Source organism: Actinia tenebrosa, unplaced genomic scaffold (genome assembly GCF_029948245.1).
Source record: "Actinia tenebrosa isolate PJP-AT-01 unplaced genomic scaffold, QUT_ActTen_1.0 PGA_scaffold0__85_contigs__length_37466705, whole genome shotgun sequence".
In the NCBI taxonomy this organism is placed as follows: domain Eukaryota; kingdom Metazoa; phylum Cnidaria; class Anthozoa; order Actiniaria; family Actiniidae; genus Actinia; species Actinia tenebrosa.
Genome location: NW_028292569.1, coordinates 5,719,903 through 5,737,605, shown reverse-complemented (window position 1 = coordinate 5,737,605; position 17,703 = coordinate 5,719,903). Strand labels below are relative to the sequence as shown.

The window sequence follows — 17,703 nt, the reverse complement described above, 5'->3', positions numbered from 1 at the left end:
AACAGCGCATAGCATTAGGGCCACTTAACAATGGCTTCCTACTTTCCTCCATTCCCTCTTTTTATTTTCCCTTTCATCCTTCCATTCCCCTCATTAGCTTCTTTCTTTACCTGTTTTTTTTCTTATTTTAATTCTTTCAATTTTATTGGTAAAAAATTGGTCTTTCTCATTTATTTTTCTTAATAACCTGCTAGAAATATCTCCTCACCGAGCAGGATCCCTGTGATTATTAATGTTTTGGGCTTCCTTCGTCAAAAGCTAGGTCTCTAAGCTAAATGATCAAATTCAGGATGGTTGAGATTTCAAGTGTTTCTTCGCTATAATATCTGAAAGTTTTCATTAATATATTCAACAATCTAAAGCTTTAAATGGCGGGAAAATCACCATAAAAGATCCTATGTTCACTTCCAGACCTTCCAAGGTAAGATTACTAAATATTACTATTCGAGCGACAGTTATATTTTGGGAAATGTTCGATACGGGAAAACGTTTGATATAAGAAACTTTAACTTAAAATTGAATCTCGATTTAACCATAGTTACTATAGATTCTTCAACCGTATGCTTATTCTTGTGAGTGATATTTGACATTTTTATTATTATATATATATATATAATATAATTAACATTTTTCCCTATTTTATTATCTCTCCTGATCATAATTTATTCACGATTTATATATTATCATATACGATTTTTCTTAGGAGATTGACTTTTTAGGACATTGATTTATATGGCGTAATTTTTCTAAATATTTTTCTTTCATTGTTAATGGATGTGCGCGCTGTTTTATATTCCTAGTGGAATAATTTAGTGAATCGCGATACCTATATGTATTTATATATTTAAGCTTATCTATTCTTAAATATGTATTTTATCAGTTTTATTCGACTTTGATACAATAACAATAAATCTCAGTTCAGGTATTCAGTTATTAAGCTTTGCACACACAGAATTTCTTAAGGTATGGATGCGTCCTCGCAATACAATTTGGTTGATCTCCATAAAGGTTGATTCTACTTATATTAGGATTAACAACCACGGTATCGTTATGAGTAATTGCAACTGTGGCTTCAAAGAGCGCACCCATAGGCGACGTTTCCATGGTGATCAAGTAGTGCAAATCATCCTTAGTAGGCGTTCTATACCTTGGACTGCTGTTGTAAACTTTCTGGTTGGTAGAATGGAATGTCTGTACTTTGTAATTGGGTTCATATTTCATAACGCTATGGATCCTGACAAGGCTTATAACATGACACGCTCTCTTTAGCCTGGGACTGCTGGTCAGTCGTTTATTTATGTGGTCTACTACTGCTTGGGCGGATCCAATAACAGATTGACGTTGTGTATCATCAGGTGTAAACTGTAGACATGGGCACCAGTGTTCGTCTATACCTAATTGACAAGAGTAACATTTGATTACGATAGCTCCTAGAAATAAAAAAATACTGGACTAGTTCATCTTTGCAAATTTTGTGTCGTGACCGTGTAAGTAGCGTTTCCGAGCAATCTGATTGGATAAACCGTAACCTCGCATACTATAATTGGTACAACAACCATTATCATCATCATCACCACCACCGTCATCATCGCCACCGTCATCATCGCCATCGTCATCATCATCATCACCACCACCATCATTACCACCATCATCATCATCATCATCATGGTGCATCGTCACCAGCATCAGCATCATCACCATCATTATTATCATTATTACCACCATCGTCATCATTGTTACCACCATCACCATTATCATCATCATCATTATCACAAACAACAACACCACAAGTGGTTCAAGCTGCACCATCAATTCATATTATCATCACCATCATTATTATCATTATTACCACCATCGTCATCATTGTTACCACCATCACCATTATCATCACCATCATCATCATTATCACAAACAACAACAACACCACAAGTGGCATGGTTCAAGCTGCACCATCAATTCATATTATCATCGCCATCATTATCATCATTGTTACCACCATCACCATTATCATCACCATCATCATCATTATCACAAACAACAACAACACTACGAGTGGTTCAAGCTGCACCATCAATTCATATTATCATCGCCATCATTATCATCATTGTTACCACCATCACCATTATCATCACCATCATCATCATTATCACAAACAACAACACTACGAGTGGTTCAAGCTGCACCATCAATTCATATTATCATCGCCATCATTATCATCATTGTTACCACCATCACCATTATCATCACCATCATCATCATTATCACAAACAACAACACCACAAGTGGTTCAAGCTGCACCATCAATTCATATTATCATCACCATCATTATTATCATTATTACCACCATCGTCATCATTGTTACCACCATCACCATTATCATCACCATCATCATCATTATCACAAACAACAACAACACCACAAGTGGCATGGTTCAAGCTGCACCATCAATTCATATTATCATCGCCATCATTATCATCATTGTTACCACCATCACCATTATCATCACCATCATCATCATTATCACAAACAACAACACTACGAGTGGTTCAAGCTGCACCATCAATTCATATTATCATCGCCATCATTATCATCATTGTTACCACCATCACCATTATCATCACCATCATCATCATTATCACAAACAACAACACTACGAGTGGTTCAAGCTGCACCATCAATTCATATTATCATCGCCATCATTATCATCATTGTTACCACCATCACCATTATCATCACCATCATCATCATTATCACAAACAACAACACTACGAGTGGTTCAAGCTGCACCATCAATTCATATTATCATCGCCATCATTATCATCATTGTTACCACCATCACCATTATCATCACCATCATCATCATTATCACAAACAACAACACCACAAGTGGTTCAAGCTGCACCATCAATTCATATTATCATCACCATCATTATTATCATTATTACCACCATCGTCATCATTGTTACCACCATCACCATTATCATCATCATCATTATCACAAACAACAACACCACAAGTGGTTCAAGCTGCACCATCAATTCATATTATCATCACCATCATTATTATCATTATTACCACCATCGTCATCATTGTTACCACCATCACCATTATCATCACCATCATCATCATTATCACAAACAACAACAACACCACAAGTGGCATGGTTCAAGCTGCACCATCAATTCATATTATCATCGCCATCATTATCATTATTGTTACCACCATCACCATTATCATCACCATCATCATCATTATCACAAACAACAACAACACTACGAGTGGTTCAAGCTGCACCATCAATTCATATTATCATCGCCATCATTATCATCATTGTTACCACCATCACCATTATCATCACCATCATCATCATTATCACAAACAACAACACCACAAGTGGTTCAAGCTGCACCATCAATTCATATTATCATCACCATCATTATTATCATTGTTACTATCTTCACCATCATCGATCATCATCATTACCATCATCACCAACATTATGACCTTCCTTAAATATGAAAGGTCACGTGATTTACCTGCATCTTGGCACGTCCGGTCACGTGATAGATTAGTGAAAAGACTGTGGTAGCTACCTGCCTTGGGGATTTCTGGATAAGCTAACATATGACGTAGTGTTGTGTGGACATCAAACGGTGAGCTAATAATCTGCTCATTATTAGCAAGTGCGGCGGTCAAGTCAGGATACTCAGATTCCAACCAATCAGGGACTGATATCGATAACCATGGCAACCGCTCCTCTAACTTTCCTTGCATTGTATTTCTAACGTCGTCGTTTCGTGAGCCGTGGTCTCCAAATATAACCAGAAGAGTGTCATTCAGGTTGCCACGAGATTTCAATTTCTCAAGCATGGACAAGACATCCAGGTCTCCGTAACTCAGTTGGTTTGGATGTGCATGCGTCAAATATGATAACAACCCCATTGCGAACTTAGGGGTTTCTTTATAAGCTTCAAAAAAACTGACCAGATAGTCCATGGTGTAGTTCACCAAAGACACTCCTCCAGAACAAATCCCTGTCTCGTCTCTCATCTCTTCATCCTCGATAGCTAGCCAGAAGGGACGCATATAGTGATGGAACGGTGGCTGAGAGAAGCCCTTGAGCCGTAGATGAAACGTGCTCATTTCAGGGTCATCCTCCGAGTACAACGTCACATATCCATGCTTCTCGTACAGTCTACTGATCCAAGGCCATTCATCTATATGCTTGCTACCGGAAACCCCGATACGTCCCTCGGGGAGAGTCGACTCGCGTTCTCCTGTAAGTAATGCAGTTAATGCAGGCGTGGTTGCATCACCTACAATTGAATATCCCTTCAAGACGTAAGAGCGCATTTCCGTTTTTAACCAATCTAAAGTGTGCGGCATCTTGCGTACGAAATTAGCATTCGAAGTAGAATCAATTCCCAGCATCAATATATTCAAAGGAAGACCTTTCTTAAGATTGTGTTTAAGTCTTATCATTTTTGATTGTTGTACGACATCCTGCCGCGCGACAACTCTAGCATAATAATACGTTTTTCTATGGTACTCTCCTTTCAAAGAATAAGATATCCGAAAAAAATCAGACCCCAATATTGGCTTACTTTCATAGCCCCCATCAGCTGAAGCGTTCATCTGTAAAGTTTCCTTGGTGGCATAATAAGAATTGTCTGTATTTTTCTCACGGTGGATGGTTTCCAAGGAGACGACGGGTCGCGTGCCAGAATTGTTCCTCAAAACCAATCTATTGACAATGACATCATAAAAGGAACTCTCGGACCGCGAGCTGCATCTGGGATCAAATCCAACGTCTTTTAAAAGGTGTTTGATTGATTCATCCCATGGATTGAGATTTGGCAGGTTACAAGAGTTGAGACTTTTCAAGGGTCGTTTCGTTGGGGTGTACGATACACTTCCAGTCTTGGTTTTATAACTAGTTGGAAGAACAGATTCTGTCGTCGTAGCCTTCGAACTATCTCCCAATGATGTTTTCGTGGTTGGTTTGAAGTTCCGAGTACTCTCAGTCACATGATCCACATGCGTTACACTGCTGCTACGTACAGCTTGAGTCATGTTACGTTCTCGTGTAGCGACCAACTGCATCCTGTCACGTTCTTTCTTAACAGGTTGAGTCTTATCATGCTCTTTGGAAACGACAGTATTAGAATGCATCCTTTTACTCTTTTCTATGTCATTATCTGAATATTTTATCTCGGCGTATGAGTCTAAAGTTTCCATTCCATTTCCGGGCTCGTTTCTTATTTCGTTGCTCTCTTTTTCTCTCAATTCTTTCAGTTGTTCTGCTGGTTCTGGATTGCACGTTGTAAGTAAATCCTTCGCTCCCTGCCCCGTTTCTCGGTCGTCGTGTTGCATGGTTGTCGCACCATTACTACTATCAGTGGTTCTTTTAATGTCCTTGTTTTCAGCGGTATCAAACGTTGTACTCATACGCTTGCGCTGTAAATATTGCCAGCTAATGTCTCTGTTGGTAAGGAATCTATATCAAAAAAGAATTTCCATTGTCAGTATTACAGCTATGCCTTCTTTACCGTCATGCCTGTGCCGCCAGCGAGGGTATTTTTTTAAACCTTTTTTTGTTGTTGGTGTTGGTGTTGTTGTTTTTGTCATTGCCATATTTTGTTTGTTTGTTTGTCAAGTTTGTATACCCTATTTGTTTGTTGTTGTTTTTTCCTCTCGCGGTCGGTCGATAGTAGATAAAAACGTTTTCAGTAGAGATGGGGATGAGCTACTGTCAAGAGAAGAGATAACTAGCTAAAAACTAGTGTGAGCTGCGTCGGTGTTTCTAATGAAACAGTAATGATAAAAGGATAATTTATACACCGTGAAAAGATGAAAAAACTTACTGACGTTTCGGACGCTAGCTAGTCCTTCGTCGGACTACTTTCAAATGAGTAGACAGTACTCCGACGAAGGACTAACGTCCGAAACGTCAGTAAGTTTTTTCATCTTTTCGCGGTGTATAATCTATCCTTTTATCGATCATTACTGTCAAGAGTGTGTTTTATGATTCACTTATGTAATAAGGGTTTGAAGAACACAATGTTTCGAGAGAAATTATAATAAACTGAAATAAAAAAATTTATAGGATGAGAGGACATTGACGGTCGTTAAAATGCTAGTCGGTGAGCGAGGCATCAAACTTCGCGGGTCGCACTTCAACGATAATGGTAGTAAAGTAAACTATACAGTTGAGTGACATCGCAAACAACCAACGTGGCAAAGTCTCACACGTGTAACCGTCCACTATGTAAATGTTGTCTCAGTGAGGAGTATATTAAAGTTTAAGAAACACGACGTATTACAAACAATTTGAGATTTCTGGTTTCACATTTAAAAAAAAAATCAGTGCTACGACTCAGTGCTACTTGACAATAGTTGACGAAGCATACCACAAGCTCTTCAATTGAAACATCAAGGATATAATTATTGCTATCCTTATTGCTTTTACGAGTTCAATTAGTTGCCACGCGATTAAGACCAACGTTGCAAGCCTTTAGAGCGAACAATAAGACTTTTTTTAAATTATGCATAATTTTTGTCCTTTAAATTTTTACAAAAAAAAAAAAAAAGAAAAAAAAAAGAAAGAAAGAAAACAGTTTAACTGATTGGTAGAAGAGAAAATTTTTCGAAAACAAAATTAATGGTATGTTAAACAAACGCTTTATTATTACCTACCTTAAATGTAGTTTTATTATGTCCAGAAGATAGTCCTTGCGTAATTGGTAAATTGTGACAAACCCAACAAAAATAATTCCCATCGCAAAAACCATCTTTACGCGCCGTAAAGAAGCCATCGTCCTACTCAGCCGAGAAAAGTCTTGAAGTTTAAATAATTCTGTGAGTTAATAAGAATGTCAATGGGGCCTGTCATCTTTTTTCCCTGTTATAGTAATTGAGGAAAGCCGGATAAGTCACTGTTAGAAAAATAAACAAACAGAAAACACAGAATGTGCTGTAAAATACTACCTTAGACGTTAATGAATTACTCAAAACACTCTTAGAACATACAAATTTGGCGCAAGATGTTCAATGCGATTTTTTAATAACTACTCCTGAAAATCTTCTATGTAATCTTCTATCGCGAACGTGCGTTCTCAGTTCTCTGCCTCTTTTTCGGTAGTTTTTTTATGTTTTTTATTTTGTGCTGTAACCATTTCGGAACAAAACGAAATTTCAAAAGACATCTTTTTAGCAAAATCATCCAATGTTTTGAATAACTTAGCTAGATTCGGAATCATTTGTGCATGCGTAAATCATTTGGCTTACCTTTCAGATGAAATGCTTTCTCAATGCTTTGACCGCAACCCATTGTCGACACTTAGTAGAATAAAAACTATTCCATTTTACACTGTCACCATCATACTACTGTAAGTCAGTCATTCTGTCCGTTTAGGAACTGTTGATTTAAATTATTAAAAGAAAAAGAGGATCACAGCATTCATAAAACCTTGTAACAGAAGTGAAAATCATAATGAATCATTTGCCATTTATAAACATCTGCAATAATGTGGCCACCTTCTAAATGCTCTTCTTTCTCAGTTTTTTTATGGACTACGCTTAAACCTGTGTACTTTAAGATTATACTATTCAAAACGGCCTGCTTTTAGCAAGGTAGAAATTTTATTATTTTTTCTCATTAAGTTTGGCATTGTTTCCTAGTGACGCATCTTTTGTCTCAGTGATATAACAAAGCTATAAAAAGATATAACTAGCTAAAAACTAGTGTGAGCTGCGTCGGTGTTTCTAATGAAACAGTAATGATGAAAAGGTAAATTATACACCGTGAAAAGATGAAAAAACTTACTGACGTTTCGGACGCTAGTCCTTCGTCGGAGGACTAGCGTCCGAAACGTCAGTAAGTTTTTTCATCTTTTCACGGTGTATAATTTACCTTTTCATCATTACTGTAACAAAGCTATAATGAATTATTGATCACCACTTGGTTCCTTGCATTGTGCGGGTAATTTGATGTATTCTTGGCTTTCACGTGACGTAACTGACCTATTTCGACCTATCCAAATATGGGCGTCCGCCATCTTTGTGCCCCTCCGAGTGTGAAATGTTATGATAATAGTAGGCCATTTTTATAGTGTTTAGAGTTTTAGCTCGCTTCAGAGCCAAATGACGTCTCAAAACTTTGGAAAATGGCTGTGCCAGTGCTCTCGAAATATGGATCAGGTCTTGAAAGTCATGTAAAGGAACGTTATTTGAAGAAGATCGAGGCAGTAGGCGTTGATCCAGTCACCATACCAAGTGAGCAGTTTGATCCTGAATGTTTTGTTTAGTTACTTGGTTTTGCAGACGAGCTATTATACGAACGATCAGTTTAAAAATTACGAGAGTTTGGAAGCATATAATCAAGTGGTGTCTGGATTTGTGGCTTCAGTAAGAGGACGAATTATCTCAAGCAAGCATGTGGTCGTGGCGAAAGTTCGCCATTCCCAACGCATGAATGACCCTCTGGCCGATATTTGGATCATTGCCGGCAAGGATGGTACGATTTTTTCTGCTCATTGTTTGGGTTGTAAAGCAGGCCTAGCAGAATCTTGTTCGCATGTTGCCAGCGTCTTATTTTACATCGAATGTTGGACAAGAATCAACGGGAAATTAGCCTGTACCCAAGTTAAGTGCACGTGGCTTCTTCCCACGTATGTCAACCAAGTATCTTACGCAAGGGCCAAGGACATAGATTTCTCTTCTGCGAAAAAACTCAAAGAGATTCTAGACAGTAACATTGATAAATTGAATGATGAAAATTTAGGACAGTCTCGTAAAAATCAAGCTGGACCTGGACGAGACCCGAACCCTTCAGCCCAAGTTTCAGCAGCGGAAAAGGAGGAATTTTACACAAAACTCTACAACTGCCAAACAAAAGCTGCTTTGTTAAGTTTAATCGACCCCTTCGCTGACCATTTCATTTCCAAAAGTCGGAATGTTCCAGTTTTATGTGATCTTTACGAGCCTTGTAATTTAGATCTAGATTATCTAGAACTGTTGCGAAAGTGCTTAGATGTCAAGCTGAACATTTCAGACGAGGAGATAAAAGCGGTTGAGCAAGACACAAGAGATCAAGCTAAGGGCCCAGGTTTTTTTAGACATCGTGCTGGCAGAATTGGAGCCTCTGTATGTGGTGCTGCCTACAACACCAACCTAGCTCAGCCCTCCCAGTCACTGATCCAATCTATCTGCTACCCCCACTTGTACAAGCTGGATAACAAGGCCATTCGACATGGCATCAAGTACGAACAGTATGCCATTAATGCATATGAAAGCTTAATGAAAACAAAGCATATTAACTTTGAACTTAAGAGATGTGGTTTGTTCATCAACAGGGAATTTCCTTTCATCCATGCAACCCCAGACTTTTTAGTTTCTTGCAATTGCTGCGGATTGGGATGTGGAGAGGTGAAATGTCCCATTTCCATCCCCAACTGTGACTTTAAGCAGTATGTTCTACAAAAAAACTCTTGTCTTGAGGTGGTAAATGGCCTAATGAAGCTAAAGAAGAGCCACAATTATTACTTACAGGTTCAACAACAGTTGTTTACTCTGCCAGAAAGAAAATATGCTGACTTTGTTGTTTGTGCTGTGGATTCAGATGGAAATGCACACATTGTGTGTGAGAGAATTTACCCAGACCCCCACCACTTCAAAACTGTCGTGAAAAAGCTTGAAGCATTTTGGAGGATCGGCATACTCCCTGAGATCTTGGGACGGTGGTACACAAGAAAGTGCAATGTTATCATTAAAGTTCCAGGTGATCAAGCAGTCTGCTTTTGTAGAGGACAGTGCAGTGATGAGATGGTCTCCTGCAGTAATGCTGACTGTCCTTATGGCCAATTTCACATAGAATGTTTGGCTGTAGGTGGGAAGTCCATACCTAAAAGATGGTATTGTCCTCACTGCAGCAGGCTGCCACAGTTTAAGAGAGGAATTGGGGCTTCAAAAGCCAAGCCGAAACCATCTACTGTCAACCAAGCTGCAATGCAATGCAATGCTATTTGTGTTTGTAATGCAAAGGCACTCATAAGTGATAAACTGGTCGAGTGCCACAATGCCAACTGTACAAATGGTCATTTTTTTCATCTTAGCTGTTTGGGATTGAAAAGAATGCCAAAGAATCACCAGTCAACGTGGGTGTGTGGTGCCTGTAAAGCTAAAGAAAACAAATCATCCACACCTACCACTTCTACTTCTTCAAAGACAACCTCTGCCAAGCCAAGCAATTCACCATCACCAGAAACTTCAGAATCACAAACAGATGATTGTAATAGTGACAGTGAAGATGATATTGAAATCACACAGGTTACAACCGGTGTTGTTGACAAGTATAGTGCCCTTGCAACACTAAACAATGCTGATTATGACCTCATCAGTGATCCTGCTGGATGGCTTAATGGTGATATAATTCAAGCTACCCAAGTATTATTGCAGAATGTAAACCAGTCAATTGAGGGATTTCAGGGCCCAACTCTAGGAAGAGTAAGGAACTTTGATGTAGTTTCGGGAGAATTTATTCAGATTTTGCATACAGGGACTGATCACTGGGTATGTATTAGCAGTATAGGATGCTTACCTGGTGTTGTAAATCTTTATGATAGTCTCTACCATCATGCAATTAGCCAGGAAATAGAGGAGCAAGCAAATGACTTAATCGGTGGAAGACTAGTTAATTTAGAATTTGTACCAGTTCAGCAACAAAGTAATGGTAGCGACTGCGGAGTTTTTTCAGTTGCTTTTGCTACGTGTTTGGCTTTTGGTACTAACCCCAGTCATGTAACTTTTGATGTTGCTAAAATGCGTCCCCATTTATTAGCTTCCCTTAAAGGTGGACAAATAAGCATGTTTCCAACTTTTTAATTCATTCTTTAGCAAAGAAAATTATTAGTGATAAGTAATAGTCAGTAATATGACATAAATATTATAATAAATAATTTTTAATAAATAACCAAAAGCAAAAAGCTGATAATCAAAATAAATACTTCATTTAAGCGATTTAAATCAGACATCTTTTCATTGGAACTCAGTGAATAAAATGTAAAAATGTTTGTGTCTGAACTGTCCAGCATTATCAGCTTCTTACTTTAGGCTCAGTCAAAACAGATTAATTCTGCTTTGAGAAATACACCAACATATTAAAATCTTTTCTTTCGAGATTCAATCTACATCTCTTATTATGAAATCTAGTGACAATATTAAAATAAGCAGGAACCCATGTTCAGGGAAATGGTGTATCAGGGAAGAAACAGTAACATGACAATGAGTCATACATAGAGCAATATTTCTAGCAATAAAATTAATTAATAAACATTTCAGTTGCTATTGAATATTATTAGACCTCTGTTTACCTTTGGCATAATATTTTTCAATTTCTCTCTGGCTAAAAAATTGTTAGTTGAATCAAAATCAGTATTCATGTGTTAGCCACAGTTATCTTCTTAGCACATAATCTCAGATGAAAAATTAGGCCATAGGTAATGAGTTATTTTCACTTTCTTTTTCCTTCATGCCCTTTTTCATATCAAAATTTAATTTTTAAGATTGTTTGTCCCCTCCATATTTGGACTTGTTGAAGAATGTGAATAAAATTGTTGCTTTATTTCTAGTGAAATAGTAATTGTGATTTTAGTGTTTTGTGCCTGTCGCAATGTAATAATGATTTCTCCTGGTATAATGTTATTATAGAAAAAACTTTAAACATTGTTACCACCCCTGCTTTTTATGAAAAATGTACTACTCAAATGGCACTATGGAAGGACAAAAATTAACAAGTGCAGAGCAAACCCTTAAAATGCGGTCAACGATTGGTACCTGGAATTCAGGTGACCCATTCTGGTTGCTGCTTACAAAGTTTGTGGGCAGTGTTCCTTCCAGAATAGTGTATTTTCGCCGCAGTAGACCAATCACTCTTTCGACGTGTATCCTAACACTGGCTATCCCCCTTGAATGTTCAACGTCAATGGGTTCTAACTGGGCTTTCCCTTTGGTAAATGCTGGAATTACCAGTTTTCCATGCTTTAAACCAACACTTTCTGTGATGGTAAATCCCCGATCAGCCATGACTGTATCCCCTGGGGTCAACTTATCTAAGAATCCACAATTCTCAGTTAAATATTTATCTGAGGTGCGGCCACCCCAAGCTTCAGAAACAAAGCAAATTGTACCTTGGGGAGTGATACCAATAAGGATCTTTATGGTGTTGTGGTGCTTATAAGATGAGAACGTTTGAGCTCTGGCCATAAGATTTGTTGGTTTTTCAATAAAAACTTCAAAGCAATCGATTATGACAGTTACTTTGCGCCTAAATGTATATTGAAAGCACATTGGCATAGTTTTCCACAACTGTTCCCTTTCAGGCCAATGGATAAAGCAGGACAACCTAGAATCCATTGCCAATATCCAAGAGGTAAATATTCTTGATACACTTGACAGGGACACCACGAAACGATACGCTAGGTCTTGAAAGGGAACGTTTAGTCTCAGCTTCATCAGTACCAGCACAAATTCTTGAAATCTATTAAGAACTGTAGATTTCCGTTGAACATGTGGCGCGACATGCTCAAACACCACCATCAGGACTTCATAGGAAGGTAGTCCTGTGTAAAATCGAACTTTATCAGCTGTATCGAAGAATTCTCTGTCCGGAGCTTGATATGCAGATTTTAAAAACATGTATTCAAATTCATCTGTCTGTGTGTCAGCGTTCTGTGAACCTTCAAAATAAGTTAAGTCTAAGTCCATCTGTGTTGACTCGTCCTTGAAAGTCACTACGGGTGTCTGGGTGCTCTTGTCGAGTATTTCTTCACGCTCATCATTCGCACTGCTGCAAGAAGGCTCAATATTAAAACATGAATTACTCTGTGTTTCGGTAGAAAACTCGATATCTTGGACAGCATTCCCAGTTTGATTCAAGTCCTTCTTTTTCCTCTCGACTCCAAGTTGCTGATGTTCTATGATTCGCTTCCTGCGCTCTCTTGCCCTTTCAGCTCGTTCTGTCTTAGCTTTCGCTGCTTCCTTCAGATCTTCTTCCTGACTTTCCTTTTTTCCAAGGTTAATAGTTGGAACCCAATCAATATTATACCTGTCCCAGACTTTTGCAGGCTTTCCAGAGACAAAGTGAAGACCACAAACACGTTCGGTTTCAAGAACCCTCTTCGCGTCAGTATCGCCTCGACTGATGGCCGAAATCCAAAGCCTTCTCCGCTCTCGTGTCAACTCTTCGTGCTCTTCGCCTTGATTCGATATCACTTTAGGTATTGAAGAAAAGGAAACTTTTTTCTTACCGCTCTTTGAACCGCAACCAACTACGATACAATGCACCATGTTCAGTGAAAAGTTCACACATATCTCTCTGTCGCGTCTGTTTGTTTACTATCGAGGGGCACAAAGATGGCGGATAGCAACCGTTGTCAAGACCGGTGTCACGTGGGTGAAAGCCAAGAATTGTAGATAGGGCAGGAAAACGGTTTTTGGCCTTTCCCAATAAGGAGAGCTTTACGTGTTTAAGCTCAATATTTTGAGAAAACACTTTCTTTTGGAGCCAAATAGCAAAATATCAAATGCAACAAAACTTTATTGAATACGTATTCGAGATATGAAACGTGTATCATGGGAGAGGTGACATTTTGATCAGCAGGAAAAACTGACATTTTCGTGAATACTAAGTAGATTTACTCTAATAATTCGACAAAATTTCGTCACAAGTTTCGTGCAGCAGTGACACGAAAGAAACGCCTAAAAATTTGGAGCATTAAATTCAGCTAAATAAAAAAAATCGTGACAGTAGCGGGCTTGTTGTTTTTCTGCCCTGTCTGTAGAGTAGCCTGCGTAGCGGCCAAAGGAGCGGGAGGGATAGGGGGAGATGGGGGGAGGGGGAGGGGGGACTTTGATGTGGGGAACGAGGGGGGAATGTAAATCGACTGAGGGGGAGTACTAGGAGTTGTTTAGTGATAAGGATATATATGAACGTAAGACAAGAATATCTTGAAAAACATACCCTGTTCAAGACACAACACTGTAAATTTTTAAACCCCATCCAAGACCTAAGAGAATGTAGCGTTGTTTAAGTGAGCGTTACGCCCCCTGGGCTATCCATGCCTTTCGAATAAAGATGGCCGCCGCGGCATCGTCGTCTACTTTTCGTTTTCGACGCAGGAAGTCGTTTTATTCATACGATATCTTGACGTCAAACTTAAAAGCTGTATAAAGGATTTGCACCATCACGTGATGGCAGGCATGACAGGAGGCACAACAATAGTCTTTTTCCTCCCGGGGAAACTGAATTTATTCTCGTGCCATTCAGACTAGATCAGATTCAATAGTTCCTGCCTCCTGTCATGGCTGCCTCTGTTCACTCATAGTTAGTCAAAGAGTGGAATCCAGTCCCCTCTACTAACATTCTACTAACTATGATTCACTGGCCAATGAATGAAGCATCAGTCAATACGAATCAACCAAAATCAGCCTGCCTTATATAGACAATGGATTATATTTTTACTTACTTGTCTTGCGCTTTCTTGTAGATAGCAGACTATCTATCTTTTCGCTGGAGAACGGTTTGTTTCATGTCAGTTGGTGAGTAGGGGAGATTCAAGTGTTATTCACAGACGTCAGGCCATTTAATTAATTTGTTGCTGGTTATTGCACAGGTTGTTTAATTTAAATATACAGGTTGATACACGAGTACACTGTACGAAGGTTGCCATGGAAACATTCCAGTGAGAGAAATAATCCATTTTACTGTTCCGTTCAGTGACCACTGAATAATATTTCCAAGCCCAGGCTGGAGTTGCCACGCATGATAAACTGTATGCGCGGAAACTCCAAACTCCACATGAAACTATTGTTCGTGGTCACTGAACGGAACTGTAAAATGGACTATAGAGTGTGTGCAACCATGTGACTCACAGCCGCCATCTTGGTATCGTCAACCAAGAATTTTGAAATGAAATTCATTATTCTTTCTGAGAATACCAAGACTCGGGATTTGTATATGTAATAGGACTCTATGCTGTCCAATTAAGAAATAATTGGACGAGGAAAATTCCGAGGACTGACAAAATTGGAAGAGGCCGCAGGCCGAGTCCAATTTGGCAGTCAGAGGAATTTTTCGAGTCTAATTATTTCTTGGTTGGGGAGCATGAAGTCCCATTACCTATTAATTATATAGCTGCCTAATTAATCCCATATCAACAAGACCTGTCCAATTAAGAAAATAATTGGACAGTTACCTATATGGGATTAATGAGAAGCTGTATAATTAGAAATAATAACCGATTCAAAACTCGAACTCTGATTGGACTATTTTCATTATATTTTTCTTTTCTTTTTAATTTTAAGGTGATTAAAATTAGCCATTTTTTTAACTTGCTCGTATCGCTTCAAAAACACTCGGATGATTCTGAATTTAACATATTTTGTAGCTCAAACATTTGGGCCGCTTTTAACGATGTATTCAAAATATCATTCTCGAGTCGCGTTTGCAGTTCTGGCCAGTTTTCTAACAGTGGTTTCTCACAATATTGTCTTCCAGCTCGCTTAAAAATCGATGGATTTTTATGCGGAAACTTTAGAAAACGTAAAAAGAAAGAATAATCAAAGAACTGGAACAACTGAAAAGCGAAAATTACAGATATTATGCGTTGAACTGAAAGCCATGGGCCCAGGATTGTATCAACCCTTGCATTCGTCTCTTTAGAACAAAAAAAAGTTTACTGCACGGGCTAGCAAGATGAAAAAACTATTCTCTACAAGGCAAGGATTACAGTATTTCAAAGACGGGCTTCTAGCCATGATTTATATAATGAATGAATGCTACCTAGTCCGCATACATAAGCTTGGTCAGCAAATTGTGCATGAAGAGTCGTTTCCAGAACTCAACTCAACTCAGCTCAGGTTTTCTAATACTCGGAACCAGAAAGAACCGAAAAAGTTCACATGGCTTTGCTGGAAGAAGTAGACAATTGCTTTTCATTATTGAAATTTGTTAAAAGATTGATTTCCACATTTCTTTATAAAAGATGTAAATTCTTTATAAAAAATGTAATTATGCTAAAACCACGCACGGAGTACAGACCATTTCCCTCAGAAAAGCATGGAACATTTCCTTATCGTTAAATAAATAAATAAGTTTACTTAAATAACTCAATTTTCATGAAATATTCCTTAGCTAGCTTTACCGATCCAAAGCTAGGCGTTTTCTTTTCTTGATGCTCGGAAAACGGTCAGATTTTTTCTGGGTGCGAGCTCCAGATGCGATTTTCAAAGCGCAAGTTTCTTTTGCGCTTAATATATTTCAGTATTTGCCTGTCTAGTGCCTAGTCGACAAAGTTGGTTCTCTTATTGTAAATGCATGAAAATTTTCAAAACTCGTATTGCATGGTATCACGTTAATTTTGAGGTCACTCACTCAAGCCAGTTTAAGAAAAGTTACCTTGGACATGGAGAGCATTAGACACTAGAGCACAGAACAGAAGAAACGACTCCGTTGACGCGGATCAGTGATGGTTGATATATTGCCACAAAGTGATGCGAGAAGCCCACGGTTTGAACGAGACAGCTGTACTGAGAAGTTAATGGCCTTACAAAAAACATTTCCTGGTTAATAGTTTATAGTTTTTCAAGCTTTCAAAAAGTGTTTCCCATTTAAGGCCGGTTTAGACGGTACGATTTTCGTCCACAACTATCGTACACAACGCGCTCGCGTCTGTCGTAGGCGAGTTGTAGGCTTGATTTACACGCTACTACTCGAGTTGTAGGATGGCGCGAGCGTGTTGTACAGTCAATTCAAAAAACGTTGTCGTCGACCGGCTCAAGCCTACGCGACTGGACCGAAAAAAATATGGGTAAAAATCAATGAAGCGGTTAAATATTCGTTCTGAATTAATTGTTCCCGCTAGTAATAAGATAATAATGGCGAGAAACAATCCATCAAATGCATGTCTTTGGGTTTAGTGAAAGAAAAACAAAGTAGTTATGATTCAGTTCACAATTTCGAAAATATGAAGGCATTAATGAACGTCTCCTTCAACACTTCCCGCTCGCCTACGAAGGTTCGTGCTGTAAACCAGGCATAACTAGTCAGATAAAATTATGGAGTCAATTCGGCTTCAATGATTGCTACCCAGAGTTCCTTTCGGTCCAGTCGCGTAGGCTTGAGTTGGTCCACGACAACATTTTTTGAATTGACTGTATACGATAGTTGTAGGCGAAAATCGTACCGTCTAAACCGGCCTTTACACACAAAATGTACGCTAAAAATCAAAAGTATCATGGTCTCTTGCAAGTATATAACACAAAATTGAGTTCATCTCGGTTTTTCAGTTCTGCTCTGATTCACAAGTAGAACGATTTTGCCCGGACTGTTTCTTGGTGTCGCAAGGCACCTGAGGCATGTGAAGACAATAAAATTTAGCCAAGGATAATGAAGCTCATCAATATCCTGTAAAACAAAAACCTTAGCCCAGAATGCAATAAAGCTTGCTACACCAAGAAAGATCAAAGATGGCACCTAACTGATCACATTATAATGAGACGTATGAATTGTTGCATGGATACGCGCTTCCAATCGGTGAATAAGTTCAAGAGACACCTTTTTATAGCTTGGGCGTATTAAATTTTCGGACCATTACAGACCACGTGTCATTTCGTATAGTATTATTTTTTCGTTTAACCGTTTGGCCA

At 38.6% G+C, this 17,703-nt stretch overlaps 3 protein-coding genes and 1 long non-coding RNA gene across 5 annotated transcripts; 2 read left to right on the top strand and 2 right to left on the bottom strand.

Annotated features, from left to right (window-relative positions):
- The first annotated feature begins 286 nt into the window (after positions 1-286).
- LOC116286354 (uncharacterized) lies at positions 287-17,515 on the top strand. The gene is made up of 3 exons (XR_016119278.1): positions 287-421; positions 14,544-14,595; positions 15,554-17,515. It is a non-coding gene; the product is annotated as an uncharacterized LOC116286354 (long non-coding RNA).
- Positions 656-14,652, bottom strand: LOC116293909 (uncharacterized). 2 transcript variants are annotated; one of them, XM_089027301.1, is made up of 5 exons: positions 14,523-14,652; positions 7,288-7,417; positions 6,697-6,935; positions 3,537-5,497; positions 656-1,394 (listed from the first exon to the last, which is right to left on the bottom strand). In XM_089027301.1, exons 3-5 carry the CDS (start codon positions 6,813-6,815, stop codon positions 934-936), a joined length of 2,541 nt encoding a protein of 846 aa, XP_088883427.1. In that variant the 5' UTR covers positions 6,816-6,935; positions 7,288-7,417; positions 14,523-14,652; the 3' UTR covers positions 656-933. The 2 variants fall into 2 exon arrangements, with proteins under 2 accessions (XP_088883427.1, XP_088883422.1); XM_089027296.1 differs by having other exon boundaries at positions 6,697-6,901.
- LOC148913333 (uncharacterized) lies at positions 8,165-11,331 on the top strand. The gene has a single exon (XM_089027276.1). It carries the CDS (start codon positions 8,470-8,472, stop codon positions 10,879-10,881), a length of 2,412 nt encoding a protein of 803 aa, XP_088883402.1. The 5' UTR covers positions 8,165-8,469; the 3' UTR covers positions 10,882-11,331.
- On the bottom strand, positions 10,863-13,478 carry LOC148913332 (uncharacterized). Its single transcript, XM_089027281.1, has one exon. It carries the CDS (start codon positions 13,342-13,344, stop codon positions 11,755-11,757), a length of 1,590 nt encoding a protein of 529 aa, XP_088883407.1. The 5' UTR covers positions 13,345-13,478; the 3' UTR covers positions 10,863-11,754.
- Positions 17,516-17,703: the final 188 nt, after the last annotated feature.

Excerpts from the sequence above, each read along its gene's own strand:
- LOC116293909 (XM_089027301.1), bottom strand. The coding sequence starts at position 6,815 with ATGGCTTCTTTACGGCGCGTAAAGATGGTTTTTGCGATGGGAATTATT. Across the intron at positions 5,498-6,696 it reads ATAATAAAACTACATTTAAG|ATTCCTTACCAACAGAGACA; the intron begins GTAGGTAATAAT and ends TTTTTGATATAG. Across the intron at positions 1,395-3,536 it reads CCGGACGTGCCAAGATGCAG|GTATAGACGAACACTGGTGC; the intron begins GTAAATCACGTG and ends CTTGTCAATTAG.
- LOC148913333 (XM_089027276.1), top strand. The coding sequence starts at position 8,470 with ATGAATGACCCTCTGGCCGATATTTGGATCATTGCCGGCAAGGATGGT.
- LOC148913332 (XM_089027281.1), bottom strand. The coding sequence starts at position 13,344 with ATGGTGCATTGTATCGTAGTTGGTTGCGGTTCAAAGAGCGGTAAGAAA.